This window comes from Terrapene carolina, unplaced genomic scaffold (assembly GCF_002925995.2).
Source record: "Terrapene carolina triunguis isolate 2854851 unplaced genomic scaffold, T_m_triunguis-2.0 Scaffold232, whole genome shotgun sequence".
Classification (NCBI taxonomy): Eukaryota; Metazoa; Chordata; order Testudines; family Emydidae; genus Terrapene; species Terrapene triunguis.
In genome coordinates this window covers 3,840,175-3,862,526 of record NW_020664583.1, presented here as the reverse complement: position 1 = coordinate 3,862,526, position 22,352 = coordinate 3,840,175, and the positions used below count along the sequence as shown (strand labels likewise).

The 22,352-nt window shown below is 42.7% G+C and overlaps 1 protein-coding gene across 1 annotated transcript in view; it reads left to right on the top strand.

The window, feature by feature from the left end:
- The window catches only part of SLC6A11 (solute carrier family 6 member 11), a 179,094-nt gene that overhangs the window by 133,198 nt on the left and 23,544 nt on the right, over positions 1 to 22,352 (top strand). The window contains exon 8 of the mRNA XM_024193609.2: positions 6,559 to 6,662. Within this exon, the coding sequence (XP_024049377.2) occupies positions 6,559 to 6,662 (104 nt within the window). The remainder of the gene's footprint in view (positions 1 to 6,558; positions 6,663 to 22,352) is intronic.

The window sequence follows — 22,352 nt, the reverse complement described above, 5'->3', positions numbered from 1 at the left end:
AGAACCACTTAACTTGAGCTAAAGATTTGTCTGTGTAGTGGAGAGTCAAATTAGGGGTAACACTTGAGTTATAACTAGAGTTAATTCTGCCAAAATTTAAAGAGTAAACAGAATGACCTGGGTAATTATAGGTCTGTCAGGCTGACATTGATCCTGGGTGAGATAATGGAGTGGCTGATGAGGGACTTGATTAATAAAGAATTAAAGGAGGTTAATATAATTAATGACAATCAGAGTGGTTTGTGGAAAATAGATGCTGTCAAATTAACTGGATATCTTTTTCTGATGAGATTACAAGTTTGGTTGATAAAAGGTAATAGTGTTAGTGAAATATACTTAGACTTCTGTGAGATATTTGACTAGGTACTGCACGCTTTGATTAAAAAAATAGAATGATATAAAATTAACATGGCACACGTTAAGTGGATTAAAAGCTAGCTAACTGATAGGTCTCAAAACATAACTGTAAACAGGGAATCATCAAAAGGGAGTGTTTCTAGTGGGGGTCCCGCAAGGACTGATTCTTGGCCCTATGCTATTTAACATTTATTTTAATGACCTGGAAGAAAACATAAAATCATCACTGATAAAGTTTGCAGATGAAACACCAGGCTGCCAAAAACTGGGGAGAGTGGTAAGCGGGGTACATGCAAACAATATGCATTTTAATATGGCTAGATGTAAATGTATACATCTATAAACAAAGAATGTAGGCCATACTAACACAATGGTGGTCTCTATCCTGGGAAGCAGTAACTCTGAAAAAGTTTTGGGGGTTGTGGTGGATAATCAGCTGAGCATGACTTTCCTGTGCAGTGCTGTGGCCAAAGAAGGTAATGCAATCTTTGGATGCATAAACAGGAGAGTGTCTTGAGTAAGAGTAAAGAGGTTATTTTACATCTTTATTTGGCACAGGTGCAACTGTTGCTGTGTCTAGTTCTGGTGTCCACAATCACGGAGCCTGCCTCATAGTGATAGACCTAAGGAGCTCAATCTATTTAGTTTAACAAAGAGAAGGTTAAGAGGTGACTTGATTACATTCTGTAAGTACCTACATTAGAATGAATATTTAATATTGGGCTCTTCAGTCTAGCAGAGAAAGGTAGAACATAATCAATGACTAGAAGTTGAAGCTAGACAAATTCAGACTGAAAATATTTTTTAACGGTGAGCGTAATTAACTATTGGAATAATTTATGAAGGGTCATAGTAGATTTTCCATCACTGATCATTTTAAAATCAAAAGTGGATGTTTTTCTAAAAGATCTGCTCTAGAAATTACTTTGGGGGAGTTCTGTTGCCTATGTTATTCAAGAGACCAGACTAGATTACCACAGTGATCCCCTTCTGGTCTTAGAATCTATGAATCTATAATGTGCTGTGAAGACACAACCTCAAGAGTTCTCGAGAAGACTGAGAAGAGGCTCAAAGGCCACCAAGAATGGCAGAGCCATGGAAGAAGCCAAGAGAGCTGTTGGAATGCTATGAAGAGCTAGAATTGCGCAGGGGAGCAGCCAGTGGGCTGGTGAAGTATCAGAGATGAGAAGAAGGAGATTTGAGTCAACTGATAAAGTGAATGGGAAAATCTGAGGAATATTTTTACCTTAGAGGATTGAGAAACATTTCAGAAAATACAAGAAGCTTCTGAGAGATTTGGGGAAGTTTCAGTGAAGTTCAGAAAAGCAATTTGGGAATAAAGGGACAATCCAGATGTGCTTGGGAGATATTGAAGAGACTAACAGGAGTACTGGAATGGATTAGGCTACAGCTAATGAAAGCCACGGGCCTTTGTTAGCCATGTCTCGTGCTTGCCATCAGATTGTTAATATTTTCTTACAGTTATCACACTGTGATCTCTGAGACGCTGCTGTATTTGCTATTCTTAGGGAAGGGGAAAATACTGGCTTACAATTACATAGTAACTGTAGGTAAATGTTGACTTTGTAATGACTGCTACTGTTTGTGGCATGTGATACAACTGTTGAATGGTTAATGGTATAAAGTGCAGGCTGCTGGAATTTGTTCACGCATTTAATAGCTTTTTAGGGTCTTCATTATTATACATTGTTATCACATTACTGTAGGTGCTACAATACATTTTTTTAAGTACTAATATTACCAGTATTTAGAATAAAGCATGTTTCTTGAGGGTTAAGAATGCAGTGAGGGTATCTGTTATCCAGTTGATAAAACCAGTTGAGTAGATTTTTTAATAACAGACTTGTATCCAGTTACATGCTAACTGTTATGAAATCTTTATGAGTTCCTTCTAGACAAGGCCTTGTGTGTTCTGTGATTTTATGACTACTGAATCTGACACAGAATCCATCCCTTGCATCACTTGTATGTAAAATAATTAAGGTTTTTAACTTTACAGTTACAGAGATAACCTTAAAATGTGAACCAAGTGTGAACTGATGTAGTGTTGCCTTCCTGAGTGTGCTCTGAGAGTGCCCATTCATTTCAAAGGCTGTTGGCTCTAAAACCTAATTATGGCAATTTTCAATGCTGACATTGTTAAATCTTTCACTGCTGGTCTGAGCCTTAGTACACAACTCCAGCCTACCTATCTCATATTCCTAGGTGTCAGAAGCCCTGGCTACATTACTAAGCCTCCCATTTCCCCATTGGCTAGGTCTACAATGCAGCTATGCATTTTCAGTGCCCTATTCTGCAGCACATTGAACATAGCAGATTTATACACAGCATAAATTAAATTAAATTTAATATCAAACTGTATAAGTGAAGGGAAACTGCATTGATTATTGCATCTGAAGAAGTGAGGTTCTTACCCACGAAAGCTTATGCTCCCAATACTTCTGTTAGTCTCAAAGGTGCCACAGGACCCTCTGTTGCTTTTTACAGATTCAGACTAACACGGCTACCCCTCTGATACTTGCATTGATTATGTTATTCAATTTAATATTTAAGCAAATAAAAAGCTCATTTAAAAAAAAATTACCTGGAGCCACTATAGAATTTGCAGTTTTACAGCGGAGGTCTGCAACAGCCAAGGGGCCTTACCGTAGAATTTAGGTCAAGCTTTCCGCAGAGTTCACAGAGCCCATTTAAAGTGTTCCCCAATATTTTGATGTTGACTCAATATTAGCTGTCACTGTCTATATTGTGCCATTATAGAAAACAGGGCTGAAGCTGCTATAAAGAAAATCCACCACCATTTCAGGGCCAGGTCTTGACTGTGGCGTGATGTCTCTCAGAGCTGTATATTCTAACCAGGCCTGGAGCCCTAACTTTATCTCAAGAGGGATATTCTCCCTACTCCACTTCCCAAGCAGCTCTGTGGTCCTGACTTCATATTACATATGTATTTGTCCCTCTTTCACAGGAGGACTGGCCTTCCTCAGGAACAGTCAGGCTGCTGTGGTGTTGACACGAGCCCTCAGGAAGGGTTAATATGCATCCAGTGTTGTGTAATGCTGGGCCTGCATTTGACCCTTTACTGAGCAATATTGTGCAACAACTAAAACAGGGGAAAATGGTAATGGTCGGATTCTACATCTACTGATCCAGCTTCCTGTGTTTTGTTTAGACTTAAGAAAATCGTTCTCTTTCAGTTGACCTATGTTACTTCCAGCTTTCTGGAAGCTTCCAATCTCATTAAATAGCCTGTCTGTCAAAAGGCTTTCCCCGTGCAGTTTTTTCCCTACCAAGTGGTGAAACGTTGAGATGTAATCAGCTGTATCTTATTCAGCATGACAGCAATGAAACCATTTAAACCACTGATGCAAATCAAATGTGACCCTAATGCCGTTCCTAAACAGAAACACTTCCAACTTCCAGCAACTCCAGAAACCAAAGCCTCCCGCAGTCACATGTCAAATAAATATGTCCCTTGTATGTTTATGTATTTCTGTGCCTTTGATTACTATGCAGAGGAGGTGCTAGCCCATTGGGGGCCCTAAGCGGGAATATTTTTGTCATCCTCCTCCACACAACACATACTAATAATTAATAGGGGGCCCCTGAGAGCTGCTCGGGGCCCTAAAGAATTGTTTAGTCTGCTTATACCTAGCGCTGGCTCTGTTATTGTGATTGGCTTGGTCCATACATGAAATCTTTGAGTGGAATTTGAATCCCTTCTTGCCTCGAACTTACAGCCCCCAAAACATAACAGTCAACATTATATTATCTTGGTTTTAGTCAGGTTCCTTTTCTGCAAAACACTTCAATCGTTGTGATTAAAAGTTCTCACGAAAGTCATATAAAACACTTACTCCCAAGTGTGCAGCGTACTTCATTGGGTTGGACACAGGAGCCCAGGTCTGCTGGTATGGCTCCTTTGTGTAGCTCTGCTGGCAAATTCTAGACTTACAGCTGGCCACAGGAGGATCCCCTGCTGACGGAGAACTACCGGTAGAATAACAGGGCCTGCAGTGCTCCACCACAGCTGTGACAAATGACCAGGACTCCCCTAACTGCCACTAATCTCTGGCTGCCATTTCAGCCTCTGGGGCCATTTGAAGACTGCATCATTTATGACAGCCTGCCCAGCGTGTATGTACAGCCCAGAATAGGGGAAATGTAAAGGCCACCTTAACTCCCCTCAAGAATTGTGCTGTGTTAAGGAACTGGCCCAGGATAGGTAGGCTTTCATCTGTAGGTAACCAGAGCAAATCCAGATCATATTGGTAGTGATTAAACAATACTGCCCCACACGGGCTACAGTTTTAACCCTGTATGTAACTTCTTCTCTCACCATCCAGTGATGTTAATGTTGTTTGCTGATTTCCAAGTCCTAACAATTATTCTTTTGGCAAGCTTGCTTACCTTGAATATGAACAATTCCTGCATCTAATTAATATCTGAAATACTCAGAGTTTCCCCAAGGTGAAAAGGTTGTGCTCAGCAAGATCTGTACATAAATTTAAGTTGAATTGCCTGCTTACTTTTCCTTACAGAGAAACATGAAGGGAAAACCCCTCCATCCACAATCCAAATTTCTGACTAGTCTGATTATTGCATGTGTTGAGCCTGAGCATTCTGTCCCATGGAATGAGTAGCTGTCACTGGGGAGTAAGGGGATAGTGATGAAAAGAAAAAGATGAATGAAGGATTGAAAGTTCCATAAACAACAAGTAAAAATCATTTCAAGAATCAGTTAAGGCTAAATATTCTCACCTGTCTACATCATTTACAAAACCCAAGCACTCAGAAGGAAGGAAATGGATAGTTCAGAACATGATAAATCTTACACTGCCCACATAATAAAGAAATTACTCTTGTCAGATATTAAGTAATGTGTATATCTACAACTATAGAAGTTCATATACAACCAAAGGCTGTATGTATGAATACATAATTTTTATGATTTTTGTTTCAAAAAAAGATTTTGTGTTGTGTTTATATTTTGAGATTATCAGTGAAAGAATAGGCATCACTTTGGGTCAGAGTTAAGATTGTTGTCTTGTGATTAAATGGCAATGACTTACTTGAGTTTGGGATGTAACATTATTCTTGAGAAGTTACATGGAAAATGAGTTATCTCTAATCAGTGCCACACTTGTAATAGAAATGATTTTAAAAATCTAATAATAAGCATAATAATAATATTTATCTTGCATATAGCACTTTTCATTCATCCATCAATCTCAAGCAAATCTCATTATCCCCAAATGGTGAAACTGAGGCATAGAGTTGCCCAAATCGCATGATTTGCCAAGGTTACATAGCAAGCCGGTCACAGATTCAGGAATAAACCCAGCTCTCTGAACTCTTAGCCTATTGCCCTATCCAATGGATCACACACAGCCTCCTGTGTTCGAAAATGCTTCAGTTTCTGAGTTGCCAGGCTAGCCATTTAAAGCTCCTTAGATTGTGAGCCGTTTGGAGCAGGGGCTGTCTGTCTGTTCTGTGATTGTACAGCGCCTAGCAAAGTGGGGTCCTAATCCATAACTGGGGTTTCCAGGTGCAGCTTCAATACAAATTACACATAATAATTATTTGCCTGCTTTTCCCCCTGACTCATTGTTCAATGTGCATGAATCTGTGAATGACATCATGCATTGTGGGTATGTATTTAATTAATCTCGAATGATTTTTTTTTTTAAGTTTCTAGTTATCCCATAGGGAGGAGGCCAGGGACAGACCCTCAGCTGATATAAGTTGTCAAACCTCCGTTGACTTCAATGAAGCAAGGAGGATTTGCACTTGCTGAGGATCTGCCACTAGGGTGACCAGATGTCCCAATTTTATAGGGACAGTCCTGATATTCGGGGCTTTTTCTTACCCCCCACCGCCTGTCCCAATTTTTTACTCTTTCTATCTGGTCACCCTATCTGCCACACAAAGCCAAAGTATCCTCTTACTTACAAAGTTGGACACTTGTGAAATCCATTTGACTTCAGTTGAGTTATTCCTGATTTGCACCATTGGGTATAAAAGGAGAATCAAATCCATGTTTTTTCTAATTTAAACAAAGTTTGCCAGATATTTTCAGTTACCTCGTGTAGTTGCCTGTGAGAAAATAAACACGCTGAAAGCACAAACAACGATGATTCTTTCTTTCCCTTTGATAACGCCTTTGGTTTCTGCCTGCAGGTCTGGGTGGATGCTGGCACGCAAATATTTTTCTCTTATGCCATCTGCTTGGGATGCTTGACAGCCCTGGGGAGTTACAACAACTACAACAACAACTGCTACAGGTAACACATTTGTTTTTAACGTAGGCCTCAATCCTGCAAACACCTATGCACTTAGCTTCATTTGTATGTGTAGCCCCACTGGCATCAGTGGAAATCTTCTCATGAATATAGTTAAGCACATGCATGAATGTTTGTTGAATCGAGGCCTTATTTGGTTAAGAATAGTCGGGGGGGGGGCAGGTGTCTGTTTTTCAAGTCATGTGCATGGAGGTCTGAATTGTGTGACTCTTATGGATACCAGTGGGCATTGCACAGCCTCAGTCATCCCATAAAGGTATTGGAACATGTACCCTTATTGGTCTAATTCTATTTTAAAGCATTGTAAAAATCATACTGAAATATTTTAGACATATCCGCTTTTAAAAAAAAAATCCTGTTAAAATAAATTAGCTTGACTTACTCTTTGGATGCTGTTCTCCTTGAAGTTGTACTAGATATTAGGTAAAGCACAGTAAAAGGGCCTAATATATCACCGGTATCCTCTATTGAAATCAATGGGAGTTTTGCTGTTAACTTCAATGGGGCTTAAGCACATGCTTAAGTGCTTTCCTGAATCAGTGCCAAAGGGAGATATGTGCCCACATTGGACTTGAGCCTGTGCAAAATTCCATTGATTTCACTGGGGTGTAGGCAGAGCCGGCTCCAGCTGTTTTGCCGCCCCAAGCGGCGAAGGGGAGGGGGGGAGGCAACCGATTGAGCTGCCGCCGAAGAGGAAGAGATGGGGTGAAGGACTTGCCACCGAATTTCCACCAAAGAGTAAAACGGGGCGCTTGAGCTGCCGCCAAAGTGCCGCCCCTTTCTATTGGCTGCCCCCGGCACCTACTTCCGTTGCTGGTGCCTGGAGTCGGCCATGGGTGTAGGATCAGCCCCATAGAGAGGAGCTTAGGTGCCTGCCCTTGTTCTCTGAGTAGTAGTAACAAAGAAGTAATAAAGTATTATATACTAGTGAGAGAGTCATTCGTTTTAATGTGTTCTGCTAGCATATGGTGTAACCTAAAAGAATAGCCTTAAATGGAACTTAAGTACATGCTTTAAGATAATCATGTGCTGACATGCTGTCTTGAGCAAGGACACTTGCCTGGATCAGGACTTTAATATTAATCCATGTTACACACAAACTGGTGCAAATAATAAGAAAAATGACTGACCTAAAAAAGAAGCCCCCAAGTGAACCTATATTTGGGAATATGTGTGAATTAGTCTGTAAACTGAGAAAATGGACAACAAATTACAAATACTTGAAAATTATTGTGAAGTTCTTCAAATTAATTATTCAATTGACACTGTTTAACCAGCTCTAGTCTCTCTCTCACACACCCACACCCACCACCAGGGGCGTGTGCAGGAATAAACATTTGACCGCTTTTTGAGGGACACATCCTGTGCCCCCTTCCCTCCTCCCCCATGCCCCAGGGCTGGAGGAGCTCAATCTCCCTGCTGCGGTCCCAAGCTGGAGGAGCTCTGTGCCCCTACTGATTAGGGGGGAGGGGAGGATGCCCCTGCTTGCCCTCCCTTGTGCATGCCCCTGCACACCACCTATCACACCTTCAGTGGGCCACAGGGGTGCTGGGGGTGTGGCAGGACTCCCTGGCTGGAAGTATTAAAAACAACCAAATACATGATTTCCCTCACATATGGGGTTTTCAGTTTTGTTCAATGGCTTCCAACACCCAAATTGTTCCAACACCCCTGCTGGGACAGTCACTTTTCAAACACAGATCAAGACATATGTCATATTTCTGAACTCAGCTCTTTACACTGTTTCCCCAATCATGAACTATTCATGTGTAATTAGACAGTTAATTCATGGAACAGCACTAACGTGGTTTTCTCAATGCACCAAACCACAATATTACAGAGAAAGAATGTAACAATATCTTACCTTCATATACTAGTATCTAAAATGCAGTCTCATTGGCTTCTCCTAATATAAACTCTTACTTTTTCCCCTTTGGTTTGTATACCTAGAGCAATGAAAAGAAAAATCCCCTAATTCACTAATTTGCATTTATATAGTAAACAGGGGGCCATTGCTTTTGTTTTGGGTGGCTAATTTGTAACTTAACATATCTGAACCCAGTCAGATTTCTGGATCAGTGCCAGAACTGATCTGGGACTAGTCTGTGTATGATTCAACAGCTTTTACTATAAGGCACTACATTAAAATATAAATGTGCTATTGCTGAAGAGATATGCAGAGTGAGAACTTAAGGGCCTTTTTAATACTAATAAAGACAACCAATGATGATATGATGCAAAAGCAACATAATTATCAACAACAACAAAACCCTGAAGTATTTGAATCCAGTGCATGAACAAGCCTTGCAGGAAAGTACTGGAGGCAGTGTCCACTCAGTCCTGCCATGCCTTTCGATGGGAGAAAAGCCGCCCTGAATGGCCACCAATATAAGAGAGTGGGAGAGAAAAGAGCATTAGAGAAATGTGGATGCTTAGGGAATAAAAGGCAGACCAGCTTTTGTACAAATTGAAAGTCTGCTAAATTACCCAAAAGAGACTGAAGTAAACTGCCTTGCAAACATGTCAGATTGCTCACAGTTCATAGGCAACAAAGGTTGTTATCCACTCTGGGCCAGACGCTTAGCTGGTATAAATGGGTATAGTTCCATTGAAGGCTTGGAATGACATTAATTTGCATCAGCTGAGGGTCTGGCCAGGTACCTTCAAAATCAACATAATGTCCCCACTGGAAAATTGTGGGTAATGAAATTGTTTTCTCAGTAGTTAGAGTAATGCTTTGCCCAAACAAACTACAGCTTTTTCTTCTTCATTCTCTCCTGCGACATCTCTTATAAAAAACTACTTCAGTCACAGCCCCAACAGCTGCGGTAGCACTCCCTGTAGTTTTGTAATCCAGTACTGTACAGTGCTCGATAAGGGCTAAGAGAATAGATAAAGGCTCACTCTGAGGGCAGCAAGGCCTCCAGCATGCCAGGTGCTCCCCAACATGTCTCTGAAATAGTGGAATTTGATAGTAGGGTAAGGAGACTGAAACCACACTGGAGGCTCCTTGGCCCTCTGGACTCTTCGTTTACATAGGCTAATTATGACTCTTCAAGAGAAATCACAAAATGTTAATACTCATGAACAACCACAGCATATTACTTATGGCACCTGGACCAGTGTACAGTCCTCCATGGAGGTAGATTCTTCCTGTGGTAGTCAATGGATGACTTAAAAGGGGTAATGGCTTGAAGATTAAAGTTAAATTCTTCCCTGGCTGAAGGACAGATCTATTCCAAAGGCTAGAGAGGGGAAGACAATATAGAAAGCCATTTGCTTAAGAAGTAGAGGCCATGGCTGCTTATACACCTTATACTGTGTGACTTCAAGATCAGTTGGTCCTGATTCAGGAAAAAGTATGAACATGGCCAGTTACACATGATTTCTTTTGTGGTGATAAAACAGAAATGAACGCCTATGATGGAGTAAAAAAACCCTGCATATCACATCACTGTCCGCTGGGTTTGACTTAGCTTTCAATCAGTGCAATTCAGAAGCACAGACCACTATCACCTGAGCTAAAGAAGAACGTAAAGAGCCTATGACATGTCGTTAAATGATACTTATTCTATCCAGTAGAGGGAAGTGGCACAAGTATGCTCTAGCCAGCATATTACGATATCAAACCACTGATTTCCTCCATGTCAATATCCGGGGTGCCAAGCCCAGGAACAACACATTTTATTGTAGGATTCTCTCTTTTCTGAGGGAGAGTTGCAGTGTAAAATAATGAAATGAGAGAGAAGAGACACCCAGTTGAAAAGCTATATAATTTTAAATGGCATCTTCTTTACTGGAAACAAGACAGGAAAATCTGTAGGTATACCAGCAAAAGAAATCAATTCACTGGCATTGTGAAGGGCAGTTGCCAATGAGGAAAAAACACAGATTCTTCAAATCCAGCCTTAAAACTCTCCTGTGCTGTGATGCTTACAGAAAACTGGTCAGTGGGCAGGCCACTGTTGTGCTGAGACCACTGCCTAGCCTGCTGACCAATATGGTCTCATTGTTTCCTTACATTCCCACATCTGTCTGTCTGTTTCCAGCTGTTGTCTTTTGCCTCATACTTAGATTGTGAGCTCTTTTGTTCTGTGTTTGTACAGCGCCTAGCACAGCGGGGTCCTGATCCACAACTGTGGCTCCTAGGCACTATGGTAATACTAATAATTATTAATAATTCTCTTCTACCCAGTATGGCTGGTGTCCTACCACTCACCAATCAATCCCAATACCTCATGGAGACACTGCTTCTGACCAAGAGCAGTCTGTGGACCCGAAGAGGGCTGCCAATGGATTCTGCAGCACCAGCTCGGGTGGAGGGGGATACAGCCAGCATCCTCCTGCTTCCATCTACATTTTGGTGCCTGCTGGAAGTGCAAAGATTCACATCACAATGATGGCAATATCCAAGCCACATATAAAGCAAGAGAATAAGGTTTTTGCCACATTAAACAAATCCACAATTTTAAATAGGGGCGAGGAGCACAGCACCTCCCTACAAATGGGGGGTGGAGGGATAGGAGGGAGAGTGAGAGGAGGCACTGAGACTCAGCGGGGGAAGGAGGCAGCCAGCTCCAGACTGGGAAGGAGGGTCCTGGGGGTTCCTACCTGCTTCCAGGCCTGTTCCAGCCCCTCCGGATCCTGCTCCCTGCTTCCCAGCCCCCGCAGTGGCTGCTCAAGCCCTTCTGAGTTCTGCTCTCGTCCCCCCTGCTCCCCAGGTATATGCAAGTTTACATGAGGTCAGAGCTCCCACAGTATTTCCATTGTGGAGGTGCTAGCCTCCCCTGCCATCCCATTTCTGCTGCCCTGATTTTAAAATTGTAGTGCAGTTATAGTAAAATACGTTCTACCTATGGGACTTTACAGCCCCCCATGCTATAATGCAGGGATCAGCAACCTTTGGCATGCGGCCCGTCAGGGAAATCCGCTGGCGGGCCGGTTTGTTTACCTGCAGCATCCGCAAGTTCAGCGGATCGCAGCTCCCACTGGCCGCGGTTTGCCATTCCAGGACATATGGGGGCTGCAGGAAGCGACGTGGGCTGAGGGATGTGCTGGACACCGCTTCCCGCAGCCCCCATTGGCCTGGAACAGCGAACCTCGGCCAGTGGGAGCTGCAATCAGCCGAACCTGTGGACGCTGCAGGTAATCAAACCGTCCCAGTCCACCAGCAGATTTCCCTGAGGGGCCGCATGCCAAAGATTGCTGATCCCTGCTGTACTATCTGAGCACCTCACAATCTTTAATGGATTCATCCTTACAACATCCTATCAGGTAGGAAAGTACTGCTATCCCTGATTTCCAGATGGACAACTGAGGAATAGAGATGCTAGGTGGTTTGTCCATGCTCATACTAGAGGGCTATGTCAGAGCAGGGAATTGAGCCCCAGTCCCCTGAGTCCTAGGTTAGCAACCTAACCACTGGGCCATCCTTCCTTCCTTCCTTCAGCTCTGAAAGTCTGCATCACTTTTTGTTAGCCTCGTTCATGGTTACTGGCTTCCATACTCACATAAATCCATTCTTGGTACTTCTTTAGAATTTATAAGCTGAGTACAAACTACAGAATGCTTAGCTTCCAGAAACAGGTCCCCAGAGTGGGAACTTTGTTTTAACTAAGCCTGATTACCCATCCTCAAGTCCTCTTGCCTCGTTGTGCTGGCAGAGCAAAGCATTTTATTGAATTCTTCAGCAGAAGAGAGTAATTCCCATAATGCCCTTGCATTGCAAAATTTTGTCTTGAGGAAATGCTCATAATTCAGCACAGTTTGAACTACTACACTTTGCTTTAGATTTAACAGCATAGTAAGGTTTCTAGAGGCAGATTACTCCATCATTTCTAATATACACCATTTTCCCTCAGTTTATTGCCTCGTTGTTTAAAGTGGGTTATTGATTGATTGAACACTCACAGAAATCAGTGTCTTGTGAAAGGTCACTAGGGTAGTGGCAAAGAAGAATATTTGTGACAAGAAAAGGGCTAAAGTATGAAATGGCCCTGGGTATGGTTTGGAAATGCAACATAGAACTGTTACATCATTAAGGATCCATTGAATTTACAACCAGGAACGTGTATGATCAATGCTTACCTGTACCAATCATAGGTATTTTTCTGTTCCTATACATTTTAGTATGAAACATGATTTATAAAGATAATCTCTGGAGGTCAGAGAGAAAGAAGTCAATGGGAGGAAGAGCCCATATCTCACAATCTAACTGTAATTTGTCTGTCTTGTGGAAACTGGATAACCACTGCCATTTGCCTTTTGAATAAGAAATGGAGTTTTATAATCCCAACAAATTTGGTATTATAATTTATAGTAGTACAATGATAAAATGACAGATGGCCTGATCATCCATTAACTTACAAAGGAGTTAATCAGGAGTAACCTCATTGAAGCTAATGGTGTGTAAATGTGTGGAGAATCGGGCTCCTACACTGTGGTTTCATATTAGGGTCTTGAATGTCTAGTAGGCATCTGAAGAAGTGAGGTTTTTTACTCATGAAAGCTTATGCCCAGATAAATCTGTTGGTCTTTAAGGTGCCACCAGACTCCTTGTTGTTTTAGTAGGCTAAGTTCTCCCAATCAGTTCTCACCTTCTCACGGGCAGGCTGCACTTTAACCACCCCTGACGCTGGCCGTGAGAAAGGGAAAATGGTCCAATTCCCACTACACCTGCTCTGTACCTGTAGAGGTGGCCCATAATTTTGCAGAGTGTCCCTAGCAACTAGTTTCTAGGAGAAATGCCTTGCAGTTAAGGATGCAGGTTTCTTACGTCAAGAAAAAATCATGGGTAGCATAATTTTCCTGTTTATCTGTGACGATTTTTGTGTCTGTGACTCACCCTACAGTGGCGGCTCCTGTGGCTCCTATCCTGTGGGGCTGGGTCCAGCTTTCTGTTTCAGACGTTGTGGCCAGATGTGTGGGGTCGCAGTGCCATTCATGATGGAGGTGTGGTGGGACCCAAAGTGAGGGCTTGCGAGTTCCCTCGCAACCCTGGGGCCCAGCCCCAGGAGCCACCGCTGCCCGGGTTGAGTGTGGGGAAGGTTTGCTCTCCGCTCCCCACCCCCATCTCCTCTCCCCACCAGGCTGGAATTAGGGTTGCTATGCATGGTTGGTGCCCCCTCAGTTGTTAGGGAATTTTTTAAATAAAAAATCATGGCGCAGTCACTAAACCCGTGACTTTTACTAAATTTACTATGACTGCACGTGATTTTTTATTTTAAAAAGTGTCATGATATATCTGCAGCCCTATTTATGATTGTGTGGCCGCCTCCACCCAGCCCGTTTGTACTGGAGTAAGCTGCCCTGTGGCATGACACATTTTACATTGGTACATCATGTATAAATAGAGGTTAACACTAATGCACCTACACTGGTGTAACCCTCTTGCATTCCCCCAAAAGTGTAGACAAGCCCTGTGTTGCTTAGCATGCTATTGCTGGGAAACCACTAGGTGTGTGGTGTTACTGTCATGACAAAGTAGCATTTTACACCCACTTTGCACGGGGGTAAATGACTGCAGAGTAGCAATGGGGAGATTATGAAGTGGCACTGACCAGTTTCAAATAGGCCCTGCCTTTTGACAAGTGGAAGGATGGTGAGTGGCATCTGTGCTCCTCAAAGGCAAGGAGATGAGTGGAGATAATGGGGGACTCTTGGGACTCCATGTAGGATTCAGTGGACTTCTTCAGACAAGGGCCAAGAGAATGCTTAGCAGCATTCTCCATCCTGCAGTGTGTGAAGTAGCTGATAGGTGCATGCCTTGAATTATTCAGATGATTTAAAACACTCTCATTTGGGAAAACTTGAAGGTTTCATACAAAGTTGAAGGTTTCTTTTCATTTAAAATCACTTTGGATTTCAGTGGAGCACTGATGCCTTCCAGGCAAAGACACAGATAAAAAATTGAAGGAAGAATTAGTTAAACTTGCTTCCAGTGTTTCATGTGTATGCTTGTTTTAAAATTTGTTGGCTTCATAAATACTAATTCCAGGCCAAAACCAAAACAGTCATAGAGCTGTGTTCAAATTTTAAATTTCTATTGATTTCTTTGGAGGAAAAGGAGGAAGGAATTAAAGAGGCTGCTGGAGTTCTCAAAACTCATTCGCATGAGGCTGAATATTCAAATTTAAGGTTACACAGGGGCAGGAGCACTTACTGGGTCCCTGATGAACAAAGGGTTAACTCAGTTCATGGTTGCCCTGCTACTACTTTGTGACAGCTATGCTGGTGCACAACAGCCCAAAAACAGCCTCATGGGGATGACCCCAGTACAGAGGCCTCTGACCAGGTGCAGAACCAGCCCTGGCCCCTACCCTTCAAGAGCTCCTGGTACAGAGGATTACCAGGACATGGCGGGAGCAGGTGGAGAAAGAGGACATGGGGGTATAGCTTGGGCAGTCCTGTGCCTTAAGCTATTCCCCAGCTGCCACAAGGGAATTGGAAAAAGAGGGACTGACCTAACTAGTGCTGGGGGCTGGAAGCTCCAGGACAAGGTGTAGGGACCGGGGCTTGGGTGGTGAGGCCTAATGGTTAGAGTCGGGAGCCTGGAACCAGAGCCAGGATCAGAGCCGAAAACAGGGTCAGGTGCCAAGCCGAAGGTCAGAGCTGGAGTCAGCATCAGGGATAGGGCGTAAGACCTAGAGTAAAGCAGGAACCGGGAACACACCAGGGCCTGGGATAAGGAGGACAGGAACCAAGAAGTGGCTGTGAGGCAGGGCTCAGGAGTCAGACAAGTAGGCCGGGTCCATAGTAGCAGCCAGCCAGAGATTCCTCTAGTTGCTCAGACAACTTCCTGTACCTCTTTCTGGTTTCCATAGAGCTTTCCAGCCAATTGGATGCAGATTTCCAGCTTTGTGGGTGCAGCCCTTTGCAAGCTGGAGCTTCACTGGCCTCCTTCTCCAGTCATTCAGATGAGTAGCTGTGTGGTGGCTGTGGTCTGAGCACTGCCTGGTGACCTGTGGGCCCACGTTTGAGACCTATGATCCCTCACATCATCCCCTCCCCTAACATGCCCTCTGGGCACTAGTAAGCCAGATAGTAATCCAGGTTCTCTAGGAAGTGTGGATATTCTCCATCGGTTCCCAGGAGCACTCTCCAGGACTGTAGCCCTTCCGAACATAAGAACGGCCATACTGGCTCAGACCAATGGTCCATCTATCCCAGAATCCTGTCTTCCAACAGTGGCCAATGCCAGATGCTTCAGAGGGAATGAACAAAAGATTGCAATTAAGTGGTCCATCCCCTGTTGTCCACTCCCAGCTTCTGTCAGTCAGAGGCTAAGGACACCCACAGCATGGGGTTGCATCCCTGACCATCTTGCCTAATAGCCATTGATGGACCTATCCTCCATTGATGGACCTATCCTTATCTAATTTGTTTTTGGATCCCGTTATAGTTTTTGCTTGGCAATGAGTTCCACAGGTTGACTGCATTGTGTGAAGAAGTACTTCCTTTTGTTTGTTTTAAACTTGCTGCCTATAAATTTCATTGGGTGACCCCTGGTTCTTATACACCTCTACCTCGATATAACGCTGTCCTCGGGAGCCAAAAAATCTTACTGCGTTATAGGTGAAACCTCGTTATATTGAACTTGCTTTGATCCACTGGAGTGCGCAGCCTCGCCCCCCTGGACCACTGCTTTACCACGTTATATCCGAATTTGTGTTATATCGGGTCGCGTTATATCAAGGTAGCGGTGTATTATCTGAAGGAGTAAATAACACTTCCTTATTCACTTTTTCCACACCATTCATTATTTTACAGACCTCTATCATAGCCCCCTTAGTCGTCTTTTTTCCAAGCTGAAAAATCCCAGTGTTTTTAATCTCTTCTCATCTGAAGGCTGTTCCATACCCGTTGAAACTATAGTAAAGAACAGAATTATCAGACACATAGATGAACATGATTTGTTGGGGGAAGAGCCAACACTGCTTCTGTAAAGGGAAATCATCCTTCACCAATCTATTATAATTCTTTGAGGGGGGTCAACAAACATGTGAACAAGGGGATATAGTGTAATTGGACTCAGAAAGCCTTTGACAAGGTCTCTCACTAAAGGCTCTTAAGCAAAGTAAGCAGCCCTGGGATAAGAGGGACAGTCAGTAACTGGTTAAAAGGCAGGAAACAAAGGGTAAGAATAAATGGTCAGTTTTCACAATGGAGAGAGGTAAATAGTGGTGTCCCCAAAGGATCTGTACTGAGACCAGTGCTGTTCAACATATTCATAAATGATCTGGAAAAAGGGGTAAACATTGAGCTGGCAAAATTTGCACACGATACAAAATTACTCAAGATAGTTAAGTCCAAAACAGACTGCTAAGTGATACAAAGGGATCTCACAAAATCGGGTGACTGGGTAACAAAATGGCAGATGAAATTCAATGTTGATAAATGCAAAGTAATGCACATTGGAAAACATAATCCCAACTATGCATATAAAATGATAGGGTCTAAATTAGCTGTTACCACTCAAGAAAGAGATCTTTTCATAGAATATCAGGGGTGGAAGGGACCTCAGGAGGTCATCTAGTCCAACCCCCTGCTCAAAGCAGAACCAATCCCCAGACAGATTTTTGCCCCAAATCCCTAAATGGCCCCCTCAAGGATTGAGCTCACAACCGTGAGTTTAGCAGGCCAATACTCCAACCACTGAGCTATCCCTTGGAGTCATTGTGGATAGTTCTCAAAATATACAGTCAACATGCAGTGGCAGTCAAAAAAGCAAACAGAATGTTGGGAATAATTAAGAAAGGGATAAATAATAAAACAGAAAATATCATATTGCCCCTATATAAATCCATGGTATGCCCACATCTTGAATACTGCGTGCAGATGTGATCACCCCATCTCAAAAAAGATATATTGGAATTGGAAAAGGTTCAGAAAAGGACAACAAAAATGATTAGGGGTATGGAACGGCTGCCATATGAGGAGAGATTAATAAGACTGGGACTTTTCAGCTTGGAAAAGAGACGATGAAGGAGGGATATGACAGAGGTCTATAAAATCATGACTGGTGTGGAGAAAGTAAACAAGGAAGTGTAATTTACTCCTCATAACACAAGAAGTAGGGGTCACCAAATGAAATTAATTGACAGCATATTTAAAACAAACAAAAGGAAGTATTTTTTCACACAACACACCGTCAACCCGTGGAACTCCTTACCAGAGGATGTTGTGAAGGCCAAGACTATAACAGGGTTAAAAAAGAACTAGATAAGTTCATGGAGGATAGAGCCATGAATCAATCAATGGCTATTAGCCAGGATGGACTGGGATGGTGTCCCTAGCCTCTGTTTGTCAGAAGCTGGGAATGGGCGACAGGGGATGGATCACTTGATGATTACCTGTTCTGTTCATTCCCTCTGAAGCACCTAGTATTGCTCACTGTCGGAAGACAAGGATAGTGGGCTAGATGGACCTTTGGTCTAACCCAGGATGGCTGTTCTTATGTATCAGTGTGGTGAGAGAATGGTTCCTGAATGTGTGGCTTCAGGAGTGTAGAAAACTAGGTGTGTTCAGTGAGAATGGGGCAAGTCTAGTTCAAAGGTGACGGGGTTAATTTGCTGGCAAACTTGGTAAAGGCTAAGAAACTGGTAGTCAGTTTATGAGGTGGCCTGTTCTTGTGTAGGTTTTTCATCAAGAGCCAGACCCTCCTGTTGTTGGCAATCCTCATATTGTGTGTGTAGCTCTTCTGGGCATCTTCCAGATGAACTTTTAGGTCATCTTGGTTTTGATGTATCCGTTTTATCCAGTCCAATGCTGCTGGGTTGTGGGTAGCTCTGGGTAGAACCGAGGGTGGAACCCGTAGTTTTTAAAAAAAAGGGCTTTGCCCCATAGACACATGTTCTGTGTTATTGTACACAAACTCTGCATGAGATAGCAGCAAGGATCAGTTATTCTGGTGAAAGTTTATGTAGCATCAAATATAGTGCTCCAGGAATAGGTTGGTTCTCTCTGTTTGACCGTTTGTTTGAGGGTGTTAGACGGAGAAGAGACAAGAACAGATACCCACAATCCGAAGAGTTTCTTGCCAGAAACGGGATAATTGTGCACTGGGGCTGGAGGCAATGCACTCTGGGAGGGCATGGAGGCAGACCAATTGGTCCACCCAGAGCAAGGCAGAGGGTAGGCCAATGCAGGGGATGAAGTGTGCCATCTTTGTGAGGTGGTTCACTACTGTCAGAATGGTTGTGAACCCTCTGGACTTGGGTAGTTCTACTACTAAATCTAAGGCAATGACTGTCCAGGGGCCAGGTGAAGTCTCAAGTGGTTGCAGGAGTCCAAGGGGTTTATTGTGTGGCACCTTGGAGCAGCCACACACATTGCTAGAAGCCACATAGGCCTGCACTGTGGCCCACATGAAAGGCCACCAGAAGACACGAGAGATGAGGTGCTGAGTTTTAAAGTGGCCAAAATGTCCTTCCGTGGGGAGTCATGACATACTCTAGGCTGTAGTCCTTGGAGGCCTGGGGGGACATATATACACCCGGTTACCCCCATCTTAGCTGTCATGGGATTCCTTACTTATGGCTTCCTGCTCGATGGAGGGATCTCGTGGGCCAAGGCTGATTGCATGAGGGTGAGCAGATCTTGGCAGGGAGGCACCCGCACCCAGAAAGTTATGAGGCTTGGGGATGCAGGAGGTTTTTTGGGTTTGAGTCCTTTAGGTCAGTGTAATATGTACGCTGTGTTGCTCCAGTTGTGCTCCAGTATAACACCATTGATTTCAGTGCAGTTACAGTAGTACAAAACTTGAGCAATGTAACAGTGAATCAGAACCAATACATCTGCTGTGTTTGCATAGTGCTCCTGTGGAGTTGAGGAAATGGGGTATATGTAGCTTTGGGGTTTTTTCATGTGTCTGTGATCCAACCATCACCTCTGTCCATGACACATAATCTACTTAATATCTCAGCTCATTCCTCAGAGTTTTGTATACCTGGATATGGCAGCATGTGTTTATGTTAAGTAACAATGTGATAAGACTTACATTTGTAACTCTAATTCAGGGAATTCTTCAGAATGACTGTTTGTTTCCCAAATGTGGTCAAATGTCCCTGTGACACTCAATAAAAGGTGGTCAGATACTCTGATGATAGGCTTGGTAGGAAAGCATAGGTAGATTAAATCTAAACACAAACCCTAAGCTTGATGTTTTCAATTCATATGTTGAGACAATCAGTCTTACTAGCTAGGTTGAGTGTCCAATTAGCTCCTTTCTCATTTTTTAGACTCAGCGAAGATATGCATTGTTTAAAGATAGGTGTGTATTTTGTTTTATGGTAGTTCTGTGGGCTTTATTCTACATAGTACAAGTTATGATCCAGGTGAAAAAGAACTGGAAAGCCCTCCTGTAGGGACCTTGGGCCAGATCCACAGCTGATGGAACTTTACATTTGCAATCTGGTGAAAATTGATTTGCATCGCTGAGGATCTAGCCCATTGTGTTTCTTGTTTGTATGTAAAGCACCACAAATACTTATGACTTTTTAGGATATATAATAAACAATAATAATCCAAGTGCAAAAGTATTCTTTAGTCTTGAAGATGGAATATATTTTGAGAAATGTATTCCAAGTACTTCTTGTTAATAAATAAATGGATTTTTTCGCTTTTGGAGGAATTCCTCTTGGGGGAATTCCCCCAAAGCTCATCTTTATTTCTTCCATCCCCCACCAAAGGCTCTGCACTGAGTTGCCTTTTCCCTCCAGGTGAGAGAGCCTAGATTGGGCTCTCTCCAGAATGATCAACTCAGTGTCTGAGTAAACTGAAAATAATTGCTTGTGAAGTGCCCCTTCAGTCTGCACACTTCCAAGCATGCACAGTACACAGTGCTCCCACCCTGGGGACAGAAGCAGAGAGAAACTGCTTTTCGGTGCCTTCCTTCTTTGCTTTCTTTGAAAAGTATCAAACAGTTCCAGTGATAATTACTGATTTTCTGAGCCAGTACCTGGGGGCATAATGCCACCATTCACAATGTATGACTGGATGGCTTTCTATAAACACAGGCATGTATACCATATTAAAAATAAATGAATAACAAGGTAGAATTCAAGTGATTTTCAGAAACAATTTGAAAAAAGTTGAGATGGTGTTAGAGAGGCCAGACATGAAAGGCAGTGTTGCCCAGTGGAGATAGACTCAGACGGGGGGCCTGGGCAGCTGGGTTCTATTCCTAGCTCTGACATAGACTTGCAGTGTGATGTTAAACAAACCACCCTTCTGTGCTTCTGTTTTCCCATCTCTAAAATGGGGGTGCTAATATTTATTCACTTTTGTACCATGCTTTGAGATTTATGGCTAATATGCAATACCTAAGCACTTAGTGTTATCTATTGCTGTAATTAAATGCAGGATAGTCTATGAAACAGACATCAGGAAATTTGGAGAGATTATCAAGGTAACCATAAACTTGAAGACTGAGCAGTGAGGTCTGACGGTAGGATAAAAATCTTTGAGAAAAAGGAAAAAACAATTTTAGAGAGATTGGCAAATAAGTTTTGATACATTTGCATATTTGTTGTATATGATGAAGTAAACTCCAGGGCTTGGAGAACATATACTAATTATCTCAATGGTTTCAGGAAGACCCCATGAAACTGTGAGAAAGATGTGTGGCATGTTACTTAATTATGCAGAGATGAAACCTTTTAGACATTTATCTGGGTCATCTGTGCTTGTAGAAGGCCTGCTTCTCAGAGCCCGATAGTGCTGAGAAAATCAGGCTAAAGCTGAGGTCTGGCAGAGATTCTGGCTTGCTGTGTGTGCATCAATCTTTGAGGATCCTAATTCACTTTCAATCATAAATCTTAGGCTAGTAGATTCTCAACTACATAGCCATTTCTCGCAGCAAATGGCTCTTAAGAAAGTGGATGTCATATCCACCTTAGCACTCATCAAGGCTAAAGTGCTATCTGAAAATAGGGTGAACAAGGGTTCTCAGCTAAGCTTTGAGCAAATATAACACGTTTTCCCAAAGGATTCTCTCTCTTTTAAACGTGGTTTACTATTGTGACATTTCACATGTTAATGAAATATTTCCCCACACCACCCCATTAACAGACCTCAGCTCTGATATGGAGGGATCACATGCAGGGTGTGAGAGAGCAGATCACTCTCCAAGCTCATTCCATCTCTAGACTTTTCTGACTCTACCAAGAAGGGTTTCAATGGTGATTTTTGTGATGAGGACATCTAAGAAATAGATTTGATTCTGAAAGAGACTGGAGGCCAGATTCTCAGCGGGTGTAAATTGGCATAGTTCTACTGCTGATCCACTGAGGGCCTGGCCACAATTAATTATTTGCTTTATATAATAATAATTATTTGCTTTATATACTGAAATATTGACTAATGTCATGTCTACAGCATTGAAGATCTCTTGGCACATTTCTGTAAGACCAAGGCTTTGCTCCAGAGTCCTTTGCTATATTTCTCATTAGGCGTTTATGCCTCTGTCATTTTCACCCCGGTGTGGCTTCTTTTTGGTGGCCAGTGACTGCTGTACATATATAATTTATAAAGGGCTTTGGGATCCTCTTGAATAAAATTCATTCTATAAATATCACCGCTAATGAAGTAAATTGTCATCCAAACCTTTTGAGGTGTCCATTTCTTGCACATCTTTTTACGGTTTTACTGAAAAACAAAGAAAGAAAAATAATG